The sequence below is a fragment of the Copidosoma floridanum genome, unplaced genomic scaffold, assembly GCF_036245765.1.
Source record: "Copidosoma floridanum isolate Cflo_tuat_1 unplaced genomic scaffold, Cflo_Japanese_pri ptg000026l, whole genome shotgun sequence".
Lineage (NCBI taxonomy): Eukaryota > Metazoa > Arthropoda > Insecta > Hymenoptera > Encyrtidae > Copidosoma > Copidosoma floridanum.
This window is the reverse complement of record NW_028321903.1, coordinates 4169672-4187963: the sequence shown is the minus strand read 5'-3', so window position 1 is coordinate 4187963 and position 18292 is coordinate 4169672. Positions and strand designations below refer to the sequence as shown.

The following is an 18292-nucleotide window of genomic DNA, read 5'->3' as shown; positions in this document are numbered from 1 at the left end:
GCGGCTAGTAAGCGCCCTATGTTGTGTGGGGATTGGCGCTTCTGTTCTTTTATTTATTATTTTAATTAAAAAAGCAACCAATAAGCGCACTGAGTTGTGTGGTGATTGGTACTTTCGTTAATTATTTTTTCAAATAATAAACAAAGCGGCCAGTAAGCGCTCCGGGTTGTGTGGTGATTGGTACTTGCGTTAATTATTTTTTTAAATAATAAACAAATTGGCCAGTAAGTGCCTTGGGTTGTGCGAAGATTGGCACTTGTGTTATTTTATTTATTATATTAATCAACAAAGCAACCAGTAAGCGCTTTGGGTTGTGTGGTGATTGGTACTTGCGTTAATTATTTTTTTTAATAATAAACAAAGCGGCCTGTAAGCGCTTCGAGTTGAGTGGTGATTGGTTCTTGCGTTAATTATTTTTTTAAATAATAAACAAACCGGCCAGTAAGCGCCCTGGGTTGTGTGGGGATTGACGCTCTTGTTCTTTTATTTATTATATTTATTAAAAAAGCAACCAGTAAGCGCCCCAGGTTGTGTGGGGTTTGGCGCTTGTGTCATTTTATTCATTTTATTAAAAAACAAAGCGGCCAGTAAGCGCCCCAGGATGTGTGGGGATTGGCGCTTGTGTTAGTTTATTTATTATATTAAGAAACAAATTGGCTAGGGAGCGCCCCGGGTTGTGTGGGGATTGGCGCTTGTATCATTGTATTTATTATATTAAAAAACAAAGCAGCCAGTAAGCACCTCGGGTTGTGTGGTAATTGGTATTTGCGTTAATTATTATTTTAAATAATAAACAAAGCGGCCAGGAAGCGTTCCGGGTTGTGTGGGGATTGGCGCTGCTGTTATTTTATTTATAATATTGAACAACAAAAAGGTCAGAAAGCGCCCTGGGTTTTGCGGGGATTAACGCTTGTGTTCTTTCATTTATTATATTAATTAAAAAAGCAACCAGTAAGCGCTACAGGTTGTGTAATAATTGGTACTTGCGTTAATTATTTTTTTAAGTAATAAACAAAGCGGCCAGTAAGCGCCCTGGGTTGTGTGGGGATTGGCGCTTCTGTTCTTTCATTTATTATATTAATTAAAAAAGCAACCAGTAAGCGCTACAGGTTGTGTAATAATTGGTACTTGCGTTAATTATTTTTTTAAATAATAAACAAAGGGGCCAGTAAGCGCCCTAAGTTGTGTGGGAATTGGCGCTTCTGTTCTTTTATTTATTATTTTAATTAAAAAAGCAACCAAAAAGCGCTCCTGGTTGTGTGGTGATTTGTACTTGCGTTCATTATTTTTTTTAATTATAAGCAAAGCAGTCAGTAAGCGCTCCGGGTTGTGTGGTAATTGGTATTTGCGTTAATTATTTTTTTAAATAATAATTAAAGCGGCCAGTAAGCGCTCCAGGGTGTGTGGTAATTGGTATTTGCGTTAATTATTTTTTTAAATAATAATTAAAGCGGCCAGTAAGCGTTCCGGGTTGTGTGGGTTTGGCGCTTGTGTTATTTTATTTATTATATTATTTAACAAAGCAACCAGTAAGCGCTACGGGTTGTATGGTGATTGGTCCTTGCGTTAATTATTTTTTTAAATAATAAACAAAGCGGCCAGTAAGCGCCCCGGGTTGTGTGGAGATTGGCGCTTGTGTTATTTTATTTATTATATAAAAACGAAGCGGCCAGAAAGTGCCCTGGGTTTTGTGGGGATTGGCGCTTGTGTTATTTTTTTTATTATATTAGTAATCAAAGCAACCAGTAAGCGCTCTGGGTTGTGTGGTGATTGGTATTTGCGTTAATTATTTTTTTAAATAATAATTAAAGCGGCCAGTAAGCGTTCCAGGTTGTGTGGGTTTGGCGCTTGTGTTATTTTATTTATTATATTAATTAACAAAGCAACTAGTAAGCGCTTTGGGTTGTGTGGTGATTGGTACTTGCGTTCATTATTTTTTTAAATAATAAACAAAGTATCCAGTAAGCGTTCCGGGTTGTGTGGTAAATGGTATTTGCGTTAATTATTTTTTTAAATAATAAGCAAAGCGGCCAGTAAGCGTTCCGGGTTGTGTGGGGATTGGCACTTGTGTTATTTTATTTATTATATTAATTAACAAAGCAACCAGTAAGCTTTCCTGGTTTTGTGATGATTTGTACTTGCGTTAATAATTTTTTCAAATAATAAACAAAGCGCTTAGTAAGCGGTCCGGGTTGTGTGGTGATTGGTACTTGCGTAAATTATTTTTTTAAATAATAAACAAAGCGGCCAGTAAGCGCCCTGGGTTGTGTGGAGATTGGCGCTTGTGTTTATTTATTTATTATATTAAAAAACAAAGCGGCCAGAAAGTGCCCTGGGTTTTGTGGAGATTGGCGCTTGTGTTATTTTTTTTATTATATTAAAAAACAAAGCAACCAGTAATCGCTACAGGTTGTGTGATGATTGGTACTTGCGTTAATAAATTTTTTAAATAATAAACAAAGCAGCCAGTAAGCGCCCCGGGTTGTGTGGAGATTGGCGCTTGTGTTATTTTATTTAATATATTAAAAAACGAAGCGGCCAGTAAGCGCCCCATGTTGTGTGGGGTTTGGCACTTGTGTTATTTTATTTATTATATTAATCAACAAAGCAACCAGAAAGCGGCTCGGGTTGTGTGGGGATTAGCGCTGCTGTTATTTTATTTATTATATCAAAAAACAAAGCGGCCAGTAAGCGCTCTGATTTGTGTGGTGATTGGTACTTGCGTTAATTATTTTTTTCAATAATAAACAAAGTGGCCAATAAGCGCCCTGGGTTGTGTGGTGATTGGCGCTTGTGTTATTTTATTTAATATATTAAAAAACGAAGCGGCCAGTAAGCGCCCCATGTTGTGTGGGGTTTGGCACTTGTGTTATTTTATTTATTATATTAATCAACAAAGCAACCAGAAAGCGGCTCGGGTTGTGTGGGGATTAGCGCTGCTGTTATTTTATTTATTATATCAAAAAACAAAGCGGCCAGTGAGCGATCTGATTTGTGTGGTGATTGGTACTTTCGTTAATTATTTTTTTAAATAATAAACAAAGCGGCCAGTAAGCGCTCCTGGTTGTGTGGTGATTGGTACTTGCGTTAATTATTTTTTTAAATAATAAACAAAGCGGCCAGTAAGCGCCCTCGGTTGTGTGGGAATTTGCGCTTGTGTTAATTTATTTATTATATTAAAAACAAAGCGGCCAGTAAGTGACCCAGAATGTGTGCGAAGAGGCGCTGGTGTTATTTTATTTATTATATTGAAAAACAAAGCGGCTTGTGAGCGCCCCGGGTTGTGTAGGGATTGGCGCTTGTATTATTTTATTCATTATATTAAAAAACAAAGCGGCCAGTAAGCACCCCGGGTTGTGTGTGGATTAGCGCTTGTGTTATTTTATTTATTATATTATTTAACTAAGCAACCAATAAGCGCACTGGGTTGTGTGGTGATTGGTACTTTCGGTAATTATTTTTTCAAATAATAAACAAAGCGGCCAGTAAGCGCTCCGGGTTGTGTGGTAATTGGTACTTGCGTTAATTATTTTTTTAAATAATAAACAAAGCGGCCAGTAAGCGCCCTGGGTTGTGTGGGGATTTGCGCTTCTGTTCTTTTATTTATTATAATAATTAAAAAAGCAACCAGTAAGCGCTACAGGTTGTGTAATAATTGGTACTTACGTTAATTATTTTTTTAAATAATAAACAAAGCAGCTAGTAAGCGCCCTATGTTGTGTGGGGATTGGCGCTTCTGTTCTTTTATTTATTATTTTAATTAAAAAAGCAACCAGTAAGCGCTCCGGGTTGTGTGGTGATTGGTACTTGCGTTAATTATTTTTTTAAATAATAAACAAAGCGGCCAGTAAGCGCCCCGGGATCTGTGGGGATTGGCGCTTGTATTATTTTATTTATTATATTAATTAACAAAGCAACCAATAAGCGCACTGAGTTGTGTGGTGATTGGTACTTTCGTTAATTATTTTTTCAAATAATAAACAAAGCGGCCAGTAAGCGCTCCGGGTTGTGTGGTGATTGGTACTTGCGTTAATTATTTTTTTAAATAATAAACAAATTGGCCAGTAAGTGCCTTGGGTTGTGCGAGGAATGGCACTTGTGTTATTTTATTTATTATATTAATCAACAAAGCAACCAGTATGCGCTTTGGGTTGTGTGGTGATTGGTACTTGCGTTAATTATTTTTTTTAATAATAAACAAAGCGGCCAGTAAGCGCTTCGAGTTGAGTGGTGATTGGTTCTTGCGTTAATTATTTTTTTAAATAATAAACAAACCGGCCAGTAAGCGCCCTGGGTTGTGTGGGGATTGACGCTCTTGTTCTTTTATTTATTATATTAATTAAAAAAGCAACCAGTAAGCGCCCCAGGTTGTGTGGGGTTTGGCGCTTGTGTCATTTTATTCATTTTATTAAAAAACAAAGCGGCCAGTAAGCGCCCCAGGATGTGTGGGGATTGGCGCTTGTGTTACTTTATTTATTATATTAAGAAACAAATTGGCTAGGGAGCGCCCCGGGTTGTGTGGGGATTGGCGCTTGTATCATTTTATTTATTATATTATAAAACAAAGCAGCCAGTAAGCACCTCGGGTTGTGTGGTAATTGGTATTTGCGTTAATTATTATTTTAAATAATAAACAAAGCGGCCAGGAAGCGTTCCGGGTTGTGTGGGGATTGGCGCTGCTGTTATTTTATTTATAATATTGAACAACAAAAAGGTCAGAAAGCGCCCTGGGTTTTGCGGGGATTAACGATTGTGTTCTTTCATTTATTATATTAATTAAAAAAGCAACCAGTAAGCGCTACAGGTTGTGTAATAATTGGTACTTGCGTTAATTATTTTTTTAAGTAATAAACAAAGCGGCCAGTAAGCGCCCTGGGTTGTGTGGGGATTGGCGCTTCTGTTCTTTCATTTATTATATTAATTAAAAAAGCAACCAGTAAGCGCTACAGGTTGTGTAATAATTGGTACTTGCGTTAATTATTTTTTTAAATAATAAACAAAGGGGCCAGTAAGCGCCCTAAGTTGTGTGGGAATTGGCGCTTCTGTTCTCTTATTTATTATTTTAATTAAAAAAGCAACCAAAAAGCGCTCCTGGTTGTGTGGTGATTTGTACTTGCGTTCATTATTTTTTTAAATAATAAGCAAAGCAGTCAGTAAGCGCTCCGGGTTGTGTGGTAATTGGTATTTGCGTTAATTATTTTTTTAAATAATAATTAAAGCGGCCAGTAAGCGCTCCAGGGTGTGTGGTAATTGGTATTTGCGTTAATTATTTTTTTAAATAATAATTAAAGCGGCCAGTAAACGTTCCGGGTTGTGTGGGTTTGGCGCTTGTGTTATTTTATTTATTATATTATTTAACAAAGCAACCAGTAAGCGCTACGGGTTGTATGGTGATTGGTCCTTGCGTTAATTATTTTTTTAAATAATAAACAAAGCGGCCAGTAAGCGCCCCGGGTTGTGTGGAGATTGGCGCTTGTGTTATTTTATTTATTATATAAAAACGAAGCGGCCAGAAAGTGCCCTGGGTTTTGTGGGGATTGGCGCTTGTGTTATTTTTTTTATTATATTAGTAATCAAAGCAACCAGTAAGCGCTCCGGGTTGTGTGGTAAATGGTATTTGCGTTAATTATTTTTTTAAATAATAAGCAAAGCGGCCAGTAAGCGTTCCGGGTTGTGTGGGGATTGGCACTTGTGTTATTTTATTTATTATATTAATTAACAAAGCAACCAGTAAGCTTTCCTGGTTTTGTGATGATTTGTACTTGCGTTAATAATTTTTTCAAATAATAAACAAAGCGCTTAGTAAGCGGTCCGGGTTGTGTGGTGATTGGTACTTGCGTAAATTATTTTTTTAAATAATAAACAAAGCGGCCAGTAAGCGCCCTGGGTTGTGTGGAGATTGGCGCTTGTGTTTATTTATTCATTATATTAAAAAACAAAGCGGCCAGAAAGTGCCCTGGGTTTTGTGGAGATTGGCGCTTGTGTTATTTTTTTTATTATATTAAAAAACAAAGCAACCAGTAATCGCTACAGGTTGTGTGATGATTGGTACTTGCGTTAATAAATTTTTTAAATAATAAACAAAGCAGCCAGTAAGCGCCCCGGGTTGTGTGGAGATTGGCGCTTGTGTTATTTTATTTATTATATTAAAAAACGAAGCGGCCAGAAAGTGCCTTGGGTTTTGTGGGGATTGGCGCTTCTGTTCTTTCATTTATTATATTAATTAAAAAAGCAACCAGTAAGCGCTACAGGTTGTGTAATAATTGGTACTTGCGTTAATTATTTTTTTAAATAATAAACAAAGGGGCCAGTAAGCGCCCTAAGTTGTGTGGGAATTGGCGCTTCTGTTCTCTTATTTATTATTTTAATTAAAAAAGCAACCAAAAAGCGCTCCTGGTTGTGTGGTGATTTGTACTTGCGTTCATTATTTTTTTAAATAATAAGCAAAGCAGTCAGTAAGCGCTCCGGGTTGTGTGGTAATTGGTATTTGCGTTAATTATTTTTTTAAATAATAATTAAAGCGGCCAGTAAGCGCTCCAGGGTGTGTGGTAATTGGTATTTGCGTTAATTATTTTTTTAAATAATAATTAAAGCGGCCAGTAAACGTTCCGGGTTGTGTGGGTTTGGCGCTTGTGTTATTTTATTTATTATATTATTTAACAAAGCAACCAGTAAGCGCTACGGGTTGTATGGTGATTGGTCCTTGCGTTAATTATTTTTTTAAATAATAAACAAAGCGGCCAGTAAGCGCCCCGGGTTGTGTGGAGATTGGCGCTTGTGTTATTTTATTTATTATATAAAAACGAAGCGGCCAGAAAGTGCCCTGGGTTTTGTGGGGATTGGCGCTTGTGTTATTTTTTTTATTATATTAGTAATCAAAGCAACCAGTAAGCGCTCCGGGTTGTGTGGTAAATGGTATTTGCGTTAATTATTTTTTTAAATAATAAGCAAAGCGGCCAGTAAGCGTTCCGGGTTGTGTGGGGATTGGCACTTGTGTTATTTTATTTATTATATTAATTAACAAAGCAACCAGTAAGCTTTCCTGGTTTTGTGATGATTTGTACTTGCGTTAATAATTTTTTCAAATAATAAACAAAGCGCTTAGTAAGCGGTCCGGGTTGTGTGGTGATTGGTACTTGCGTAAATTACTTTTTTAAATAATAAACAAAGCGGCCAGTAAGCGCCCTGGGTTGTGTGGAGATTGGCGCTTGTGTTTATTTATTCATTATATTAAAAAACAAAGCGGCCAGAAAGTGCCCTGGGTTTTGTGGAGATTGGCGCTTGTGTTATTTTTTTTATTATATTAAAAAACAAAGCAACCAGTAATCGCTACAGGTTGTGTGATGATTGGTACTTGCGTTAATAAATTTTTTAAATAATAAACAAAGCAGCCAGTAAGCGCCCCGGGTTGTGTGGAGATTGGCGCTTGTGTTATTTTATTTATTATATTAAAAAACGAAGCGGCCAGAAAGTGCCTTGGGTTTTGTGGGGATTGGCGCTTGTGTTATTTTTATTATTATATTAAAAAACAAAGCAACCAGTGAGCGCTCCTGGTTGTGTGGTGATTTGTACTTGCGTTAATTATTTTTCTTAATAATAAACAAAGCAGTCAGTAAGCGCCCCGGGTTGTGTGGGGATTGGCGCTGCTGTTATTTTTTTTATTATATTAAAAACAAAGCGGCCAGTAAGCGCTTTGATTTGTGTGGTGATTGGTACTTGCGTTAATTATTTTTTTCAATAATAAACAAAGTTGCCAATAAGCGCCCTGGGTTGTGTGGTGATTGGCGCTTGTGTTATTTTATTTATTATATTAAAAAACGAAGAGGCCAGTAAGCACCCCACGTTGTGTGGGGTTTGGCGCTTGTGTTATGTAATTTATTATATTAAAAAACAAAGCGGCCAGTAAGCGCCCCGGGTTGTGTGGAGACTTGCGCTTGTGTTATTTTATTTATTATATTAAAAAACAAAAAGGCCAGTAAGCGGCTCGAGTTGTGTAGGGATTAGCGCTTGTGTTGTTTTATTTATTATATTGTAAAACAAAGCGGCCAGTAAGCACCCCGGGTTGTGTGGGGATCGGCGCTTGTGTTATTTAATTTATTATATTTAAAAACAACGCGGCCAGTAAGCGCTCCAGGATGTGTGGGGATAGGCGCTTGTGTTATTAAATTTATTATATTAAAAAACAAAGCGGCCAGTATGCGCCCAAGGTTGTGTGGAGATTGGTGCTTGTGTTATTTTATTTATTATATTAAAAAACAAAGCGGCCAGTAAGCGCTCTGGGTTGTGTGGTGATTAGTACTTGCGTTAATTATTTTTTTAAATAATAAAAAAAGCAGCCAGTAAGCGCTCCGGGTTGTGTGGTGATTGGTACTTGCGTTGATTATTTTTTTTAATTATAAACAAAGCGACCAGTAAGCACCCCGGGTTGTGTGGGGATTGGCGCTTCTGTTATTTTATTTATTATATCAATTAACAAAGTGGCCAGTAAGCAACCCGGGTTGTGTGTAGATCGGTGCTTGTGTTATATTATTTATTATATCAATTAACAAAGAACCAGTAAGCGCTCCAGGTTGTGTAGGGATTTGCTCTTGTGTAATTATGTTTATTATATTAAAAAACAAAGCGGCCAGTAAGCGCCCTGGGTTGTGTGGGGATTGGCGCTTGTATCATTTTATTTATTATATTAAAAAACAAAGCGGCCAGTAAGCAACCCGGGTTGTGTGTGGATTGGCGCTTGTGTTTTTTTATTTATCATATTAATTAACAAAGCAACTAGTAAGCGCTTTAGGTTGTGTGGTGATTGGTACTTGCGTTAATTATTCTTTTGAATAATAAACAAAGTGGCCAGTAAGCGCTCCGGGTTGTGTGGTGATTTGTACTTGCGTTGATTATTTTTTTAAATAATAAACAAAGCGGCCAGTAAGCGCCCCGGGTTGTGTGGGAATTGGCGCTTGTGTTATTTTATTTATGATATTAAAAAACAAAGCGGCTAGAAAGCACCCTGCGTTTTGCGGGAATTGGCGCTTGTGTTATTTTTTTTATTATATTAAAAAACAAAGCAACCAGTAACGCTACGGGTTGTGTGGTAATTGGTACTTGTGTTAATTACTTTTTTAAATAATAAACAAAGCGGCCAGTAAGCGCCCCGGGTTTTGTTGGGATTTGCGCTTCTGTTATTTTATTTATTATATTAATTAACAAAGCAACCAGTAAGCGCTCCTGGTTTTGTGGTGATTTGTACTTGCGTTAATAATTTTTTCAAATAATAAACAAAGCGGCCAGTAAGCGCTCCAGGTTGTGTGGTGATTGGTACTTGCGTTAATTATTTTTTTAAATAATAAACAAAGCGCCTAGTATGCGCCCCGGGTTGTGTGGAGATTGGCGCTTGTGTTATTTTATTTATTATATTAAAAAACGAAGCGGCCAGAAAGTGCCCTGGGTTTTGTGGGAATTGGCGCTTGTGTTATTTTTTTTATTATATTAAAAAACAAAGCAACCAGTAAGTGCTACAGGTTGTGTGGTAATTGGTACTTGCGTTAATAAATTTTTTAAATAACAAACAAAGCGGCCAGTAAGCGCCCCGGGTTGTTTGGGGATTGGCGCTTCTGTTTTTTTATTTATTATATTAATTGAAAAAGCAACAAATAAGTGCTCCTGGTTGTGTGGTTATTTGAGCTTGCGTTAATTATTTTTTTAAATCATAAACAAAGTGGCCAGTAAGCGCCCCGGGTTGTGTGGGTTTGGCGCTTGTGTTATTTTATTTATTATATTAAAAAACAAAGCGGCCAGTAAGCGGCTCGGGTTGTGTAGGGATAAGCGCTTGTGTTTTTTTATTTATTATATTAAAAAACAAAGCGGCCAGTTAGCGCCCCGAATTGTGTGGGGACTTGCGCTTGTGTTATTTTATTTATTATATTAAAAAACAAAGCGGCCAGTAAGCGGCTCGGGTTGTGTAGGGATAAGCGCTTGTGTTTTTTTTCTTATGATATTGAAAAGCAAAGCGGCCAGTAAGCGCTTCAGGATGTGTGGGGATTGGCGCTTGTGTTATTTTATTTATTATATTAAAAAACAAAGCGGCTAGTGAGCGCCCCGGGATCCATGAGGATTGGCGCTTGTATTATTTTATATATTATATTAAAAACAAAGCGGCCAGTAAGCAGCCTGGGTTGTGTGTGTATTGGCGCATGTGTTATTTTATTTATTATATTAATTAACAAAGCAACCAAAAAGCGCTCTGGATTGTGTGGTGATTAGTCCTTTCGTTAATTATTTTTTCAAATAATAAACAAAGTGGCCAGTAAGCGCTCCGGGTTGTGTGGTGATTGGTACTTGCGTTAATTATTTTTTTTTAAAATAAACAAAGCGGCCAGTAAGTGCCTCGGGTTGTGCGAGGATTGGTGCTTGTGTTATTTTATTTATAATATTAATCAACAAAGCAACCAGTAAGCGCTTTGGAATGTGTGGTGATTGGTACTTGCGTTGATTATTTTTTTTAATAATAAACAAAGCGGCCAGTAAGCGCTCCGGGTTGTGTCGTGATTGGTTCTTGCGTTAATTATTTTTTTAAATAATAAACAAAGCGGCCAGTAAGCGCCCTGGGTTGTGTGGGGATTGGCGCTGCTGTTATTTTATTTATTATATTTAAAAACGAAGCGGCCAGTAAGCGCCCCAGGTTGTGTGGGGTTTAGCGCTTGTGTTATTTCATTTTGTATATTAAAAAACAAAGTGGCCAGTAAGCGCCCCAGGATGTGTGGGGATTGGCGCTTGTGTTACTTTATTTATTATATTAAAAAACAAAGCGGCTAGTGAGCGCCCTGGGTTGTGTGGGGATTAGCGCTTGTATTATTTTATTTAATATATTAAAAAACAAAGCGGCCAGTAAGCACCTCGGGTTGTGTGTGGATTGGCGCTTGTGTTATTTTATTTATTATATTAATTAACAAAGCAACTAGTTAGCGCTCTGGGTTGTGTGGTGATTGGTACTTGCGTTAGTTATTTTTTTAAATAATAAACAAAGTGGCCAGTAAGTGCTCCGGGTTGTGTGGTAATTGGTATCCGAGTTAATTATTTTTTTTAATAATAAACAAAGCGGCCAGTAAGCGCCTTGGGTTGTGTGGGGATTGGCACTTCTGTTATTTCATTTATTATATTAATTAAAAAAGCAACCAGTAAGCGCTACAGGTTGTGTAATAATTGTTACTTGCGTTAATTATTTTTTTAAATAAATAACAAAGCGGCCAGTAAGCGCCCTGGGTTGTATGGGGATTGGCGCTTCTGTTTTTTTATTTATTATATTAATTAAAAAAGCAACCAGTAAGCGCTACAGGTTGTGTAATAATTGTTACTTGCGTTCATTATTTTTTTAAATAATAAACAAAGCAGTCAGTAAGCGCTCCGGGTAGTGTTATGATTGGTACTTGTGTTAATTTTTTTTTTAAATAATAAACAAAGCGGCCAGTAAGCGCCCCGAGTTGTGTGGGGATTGGCGCTGCTGTTATTTTATTTATTATATAAAAAAAACGAAGCGGCCAGTTAGCGCCCCAGGTTGTGTGATGTTTGGCGCTTGTGTTATTTTATTTTGTATATTAAAAAACAAAGTGGCCAGTAAGCGCCCCAGAATGTGTGGGGATTGGCGCTTGTGTTACTTTATTTATTATATTAAAAAACATAGCGGCTAGCGAGCGCTCTGGGTTGTGTGGGGATTGGCGCTTGTATTATTTTATTTATTATATTAAAAAACAAAGCGGCCAGTAAGAACCTTGGGTTGTGTGTGGATTGGCGCTTGTGTTATTTTATTTATTATATTAATTATCAAAGCAACTAGTTAGCGCTCTGGGTTGTGTGGTGATTGGTACTTGCGTTGATTATTTTTTTAAATAATAAACAAAGCGGCCAGTAAGCGCCCCGGGTTGTGTGGGAATTGGCGCTTGTGTTATTTTATTTATGATATTAAAAAACAAAGCGGCTAGAAAGCACCCTGCGTTTTGCGGGAATTGGCGCTTGTGTTATTTTTTTTATTATATTAAAAAACAAAGCAACCAGTAACGCTACGGGTTGTGTGGTAATTGGTACTTGTGTTAATTACTTTTTTAAATAATAAACAAAGCGGCCAGTAAGCGCCCCGGGTTTTGTTGGGATTTGCGCTTCTGTTATTTTATTTATTATATTAATTAACAAAGCAACCAGTAAGCGCTCCTGGTTTTGTGGTGATTTGTACTTGCGTTAATAATTTTTTCAAATAATAAACAAAGCGGCCAGTAAGCGCTCCAGGTTGTGTGGTGATTGGTACTTGCGTTAATTATTTTTTTAAATAATAAACAAAGCGCCTAGTATGCGCCCCGGGTTGTGTGGAGATTGGCCCTTGTGTTATTTTATTTATTATATTAAAAAACGAAGCGGCCAGAAAGTGCCCTGGGTTTTGTGGGAATTGGCGCTTGTGTTATTTTTTTTATTATATTAAAAAACAAAGCAACCAGTAAGTGCTACAGGTTGTGTGGTAATTGGTACTTGCGTTAATAAATTTTTTAAATAACAAACAAAGCGGCCAGTAAGCGCCTTGGGTTGTTTGGGGATTGGCGCTTCTGTTTTTTTATTTATTATATTAATTGAAAAAGCAACAAATAAGCGCTCCTGGTTGTGTGGTGATTTGAGCTTGCGTTAATTATTTTTTTAAATCATAAACAAAGTGGCCAGTAAGCGCCCCGGGTTGTGTGGGTTTGGCGCTTGTGTTATTTTATTTATTATATTAAAAAACAAAGCGGCCAGTAAGCGGCTCGGGTTGTGTAGGGATAAGCGCTTGTGTTTTTTTATTTATTATATTAAAAAACAAAGCGGCCAGTCAGCGCCCCGAATTGTGTGGGGACTTGCGCTTGTGTTATTTTATTTATTATATTAAAAAACAAAGCGGCCAGTAAGCGGCTCGGGTTGTGTAGGGATAAGCGCTTGTGTTTTTTTATTTATTATATTAAAAAGCAAAGCGGCCAGTAAGCGCTTCAGGATGTGTGGGGATTGGCGCTTGTGTTATTTTATTTATTATATTAAAAAACAAAGCGGCTAGTGAGCGCCCCGGGATCCATGAGGATTGGCGCTTGTATTATTTTATATATTATATTAAAAACAAAGCGGCCAGTAAGCAGCCTGGGTTGTGTGTGTATTGGCGCATGTGTTATTTTATTTATTATATTAATTAACAAAGCAACCAAAAAGCGCTCTGGATTGTGTGGTGATTAGTCCTTTCGTTAATTATTTTTTCAAATAATAAACAAAGTGGCCAGTAAGCGCTCCGGGTTGTGTGGTGATTGGTACTTGCGTTAATTATTTTTTTTTAAAATAAACAAAGCGGCCAGTAAGTGCCTCGGGTTGTGCGAGGATTGGTGCTTGTGTTATTTTATTTATAATATTAATCAACAAAGCAACCAGTAAGCGCTTTGGAATGTGTGGTGATTGGTACTTGCGTTAATTATTTTTTTTAATAATAAACAAAGCGGCCAGTAAGCGCTCCGGGTTGTGTCGTGATTGGTTCTTGCGTTAATTATTTTTTTAAATAATAAACAAAGCGGCCAGTAAGCGCCCTGGGTTGTGTGGGGATTGGCGCTGCTGTTATTTTATTTATTATATTTAAAAACGAAGCGGCCAGTAAGCGCCCCAGGTTGTGTGGGGTTTGGCGCTTGTGTTATTTCATTTTGTATATTTGTTCACCTTAGAAGTAGCAGGTGCTAGTATTCTGACGAGGCGAGCGTTATCATATTCCTTTTATATGCTTTGAAGGAAACTTACACACTTACATTAATTTCTTTGTGTCTCAAAGCAACGGCTAATAAATGTGTAGCCCTTTAAGTGTCAGTTTCCCCACTGCCTACTTTTCCACCAGCTTAAGCCTACGAGCCGAGTGCTCTGCTCGAGCTCGGCCTACTCCTTGCTCGGCCGCGAACTAGTACGTAGCTCTTCGCAGCACCAGTTCCACGACGCGTCGACGTCGACAAGTAGCACATCTCAAGGCCCTTTCGCCATTTTCTTCTCGCCTCGTCAAAGTCCACCTGCGACTTCTGTTTCTCCAACAGTCAGGTTTTACTTTTGTATAAGTTTCATTTAATTTAAATTCTTTCTTTTGTTTATTTTCGACAGTCATTATTCAGTTTTAGTAGTCAGATTCAAAGTTTATAATAATTATATCCTTTCAAAGCAATTCTTCAATAGTCTTATTCGCACATTACATATTGTTCACGTGGTTTTACTTTCCTCGTTTAAATATTAAACTCTGCATTACTGTTATTTTACCGTTTTATTTAATAAAATACTCAAGTCTGAAAAAAAAAAATAAAAAAAAATAAACATTGGTAGCAGAGCGTGGTTTAGAAAGCCAAGAGGTCGTTGAAAGGGCAACGTGTCATTGGTGACGTCACAGTCAGCGATTGCCGATCAGCATTGAGGAAGGGAGAGAGATAATCGCCGAGCAAGGAAGCTATCGGTCTCTTCTTGGTGCGGTGCTTCGCAACAAGGAGCCGAGCCGTAGGCTGGGCCCTTCTTCTCCTTCTTAGCCCCGCGGAACTCGTAACACAAGCCATTGTCTTCGGCTAAAATTACATCGAGAGCGGGAGGAGAGACAGGTATTCTCAGATCTACTGGTAAGCTAACATACATCACTCTCTCTCCTTTTTCTTTTTCTCACATTTGCTTACGAGCTCGCTGGGTGACACGCACGTTGATAGCCGTTTCGTTAATTTTGCTGCGCATCAATATAGTAATTGATTTCATACTTGGGTTTTCTTTTCTTCTCTTTTTTTTTCTTTTCTTCTTTGAATTTATTGATATTTGTATCCATTTCGCATCTATATAATTTAAATATTTCAATATGGATAAATTACTGAAATCTCAGATTAAATTATCGCAAATGGTGACAAATTTTTATATTAATTCCACCGATAAGGTTAATGTAGAAAGTCAAACATTATTACATTTTAAGACGAGATTAGAGTTACTCGAACAATATTGGAAATCTTTTAACCAACGTCATGATGAGTTGCTTGAATTTGAGGACGATTTAAAGGAATATGACTACTTTAAAAACGATGCTTATACGAGAATTGAGGCTGAGTATGTTAAAACAAAGGTGCTTATCATAACAAGAATTCAAACTTTACAAGGCCCGGCCCCACCTCCCCGCGATGATCCGCGTCCCATACCTATTATTCAAGATAGCCAAGCTTCTCTTCCCCCTCTGTCATTGCCAACATTTTCGGGCAAACAGGACGAGTGGGAGAGCTTTAAACAGCGTTTCACTTCGCTTATAATAAATAAGCCTTTTATTCCCTGTATCACAAAAATGCAGCATTTATTGAGTGCAGTTCAAGGTGTTGCAGCACAACGGCTACAAGGTTTGGAATTAAGGGAGGATAATTTTGATGTCGCGTGGGATAAATTGGTAAGACGTTATGATAATAAAAGGATAAGATTAAACAACGCTTTAGATAACCTTTTAAATCTTCCGGTAGTTCGCGCTCGCAACGTACAAGACTTTAATGATATTCTTGATCGCGCTGAAGCTTCAGTCCGCACACTTGAAGATCTTGAATGCCCCATTGATCAAACTAATTATCTTATAGTTTTTCACGTTGTACGTAAGCTCGATGCAGCTACTCGGGAAGCTTGGGAGATTGCAGAAGAAAATACGGAGGGATTTTCCACGTATAAAAACTTAGTTAGATTCCTTGAGCGTCGCATACACTCTTTACAGCAAGCGCGAACGTCGGGAGATTCGAGTGACCATCGCTCAAAACCTCAATCTACCCAAAATTCACGCTTGAATACTAAAGTAGTTTCAGTTAATACTACTCAAGCCAGTGGCGACCCAATATCTCCAACTATTTGCATACTTTGCAACGGTAAGCATCCACTTAACCGTTGCTATAAATTTAAAAGGATGAGCCAAGCTCAATGCTGGGAGTTATGTAAGCGTGAAAAGATCTGCGTGAATTGCCTAAAAAATACACATTTTGCAGATAAATGCCCTTCGACTAATCGATGTTTTACGTGTCAAGGTAAGCACCATACACGTTTACACTATGATAGTGCTCGACCTAAAACTCCTCAAAATAATTCAACTAAGCCACAATTGATCCTAGACGCTAACGTTGGTTCAGCTGTCAGTAGTCATTCGCAAACCCATCCTCAGGAGATAATACATTCACACTGTGCTTCGGTAGGCTCTTCGATCTTATTAGCGACAGCTTTGATTAAAATATATAACGATCATGGTGATTCTCTGATTATAAGAGCCTTAATCGATCCAGCTTCAGAGAGATCGTTTATATCTCAACGCGTCGTATCACAGTTGAGTCTTGTTACAAGGAGGATTGATTTATTGGTCACGGGAGTAGGAGGTGCAGTAGGATCGAAGGCTCGTAGCGAGGCTAGTTTCATTATTGGGTCGAATAAACTAGATAACTTTCAACATGCAATTTCCGCTTTGGTTTTATCGGAGCTTAGCCAATTTTTGCCGAAAAATAAAGTTACCAATACTAATTGGCCCCATATAAAAGATATTGATTTGGCTGATCCTCGCTTCTCTGAGCCAACACGAGTAGATTGCATATTGGGGGCTGATGTGTATCCTTTGATCATACTCAGTGGATTAATTAATGGCCCAGCCGGCACTCCGTTAGCACAACACTCAGTTTTCGGTTGGTTGTTGACAGGCCCTATCGCAGTTACTCAATGTTCCAATAGTAATTTTATTCAAACTTTCCATACTTATACTGAACATTCGGTCGAGGATCCTTTATTGAAATTTTGGGAAATTGAGGAAGTTCCCCGCAAGTCTCTTTTTAATCAGGATGAACAATTTTGCGAGGATCACTTCCGTCAAACACACTCTCGAAACTCAGAGGGCAGATTCGTTGTTCGTTTACCTATGAAAGATAACCCAAATTTTAAAAACACTCGTGAAATATCTGCTGCTTGCTTATTGCGCTCCGAGAGAAGGCTAAAACGCAACCCGGACCTTGCAGCAGCTTATGATAATTTTATGCGAGAATATGTTGATTTAGGTCATATGCAACTTGTACCTTCTGATCAGTTACATCGATCTGCATATTATATGCCGCATCATGCTGTCACGAGACCCGATAATCCTAGAAAGGTGCGCGTAGTCTTCAACGCGTCGCAAAGGGACTCTAATGATATTTCTTTGAATGATTCGCTGTTGCCAGGACCCAAACTGCATTCTGATATTCTGATGGTCTTGACTAGGTGGCGATTTAATAAATATGTATTTACCACAGATGTGAAAAAAATGTTTAGACAGATACTTGTAAGCCTTGAAGACTGTGACTGGCAGAGGATCCTATGGCGCTACAGTGACGATCAACCAATCATGGATTACAAGTGCCTTACCGTGACCTACGGTACAGCAGCTGCTCCTTTCCTGGCGCTTCGTGTTATGCAGCAGCTGGCAACAGACGGCGCGGCTTCATATCCACTCGCTGCAGAGATAGTAAATAATCAGCTTTACGTTGATGATTTTTTCTCTGGAGGGGATACCATCGAGCTCGCTTTGGAGCGCCGAAATCAGCTGATCAGCCTGCTAGCTACAGCTGGAATGTCATTGGGAAAGTGGGCAGCTAACGCGACCGAGCTTTTGGAAGGTATAGGGCTGTCGGGCTCCGACGAGTTTGAATTAAGATTAAACGAGGTAGTATCAACTCTAGGCATCAAGTGGCTCCCTGCTGACGATATATTTATTTTTAAGTTTTTAAATAAAGAGTCAGAAATTGACTATACGAAAAGATCAGTCCTTTCAGAAATTGCTCGGTTGTTTGACCCGCTTGGCTGGATTGTCCCTGTCATTATTACTGCAAAAATTATATTACAGGACATCTGGCTTCTCGACTTGGGTTGGGACTCAACGTTACCAACTGAGCTGTCACAACGCTGGTCGCAGTTTCGACATGACATGAAAGATATCTCGATACTTCGAATTCCAAGGTGGATTGGCCTTAAAGAGCATGATGATTGGTACCTGCACGGGTTCTCTGACGCCTCAAAAAGGGCATACGCTGCGGCTGTCTACGTGGTAAAACCAGGTACCTCAGTGTCTCTCATATTGTCCAAATCGAAACTCTCTCCGACGAAAGTGCAAACGCTACCCAGGCTGGAGCTTTGTGGCGCAACATTATTGGTTCGATTAATTAAGCACGTCGTCGAGAGCATATGTGTTATTGTGTTATTTTATTTATTATATTAAAAAATAAAGCGGCCAGTAAGCGCCCCAAGTTGTGTGGGGATTGGCGCTGCT

At 38.3% G+C, this 18292-nt stretch overlaps 1 protein-coding gene across 1 annotated transcript; it reads left to right on the top strand.

The window, feature by feature from the left end:
- The first annotated feature begins 14851 nt into the window (after nt 1-14851).
- LOC149373827 (uncharacterized) lies at nt 14852-17954 on the top strand. Its single transcript, XM_089595659.1, has 4 exons — nt 14852-15881; nt 15999-17247; nt 17299-17712; nt 17870-17954. The coding sequence occupies exons 1-4, from the start codon at nt 14852-14854 to the stop codon at nt 17952-17954; spliced, it is 2778 nt and encodes a 925-aa protein (XP_089451785.1).
- The last annotated feature ends 338 nt before the right edge of the window (nt 17955-18292 follow it).

Excerpts from the sequence above, each read along its gene's own strand:
- LOC149373827 (XM_089595659.1), top strand. The coding sequence starts at position 14,852 with ATGGATAAATTACTGAAATCTCAGATTAAATTATCGCAAATGGTGACA. Across the intron at positions 17,248-17,298 it reads ATTCTGATGGTCTTGACTAG|ACAGATACTTGTAAGCCTTG; the intron begins GTGGCGATTTAA and ends AAAAATGTTTAG. Across the intron at positions 17,713-17,869 it reads GTATCAACTCTAGGCATCAA|GACATCTGGCTTCTCGACTT; the intron begins GTGGCTCCCTGC and ends ATTATATTACAG.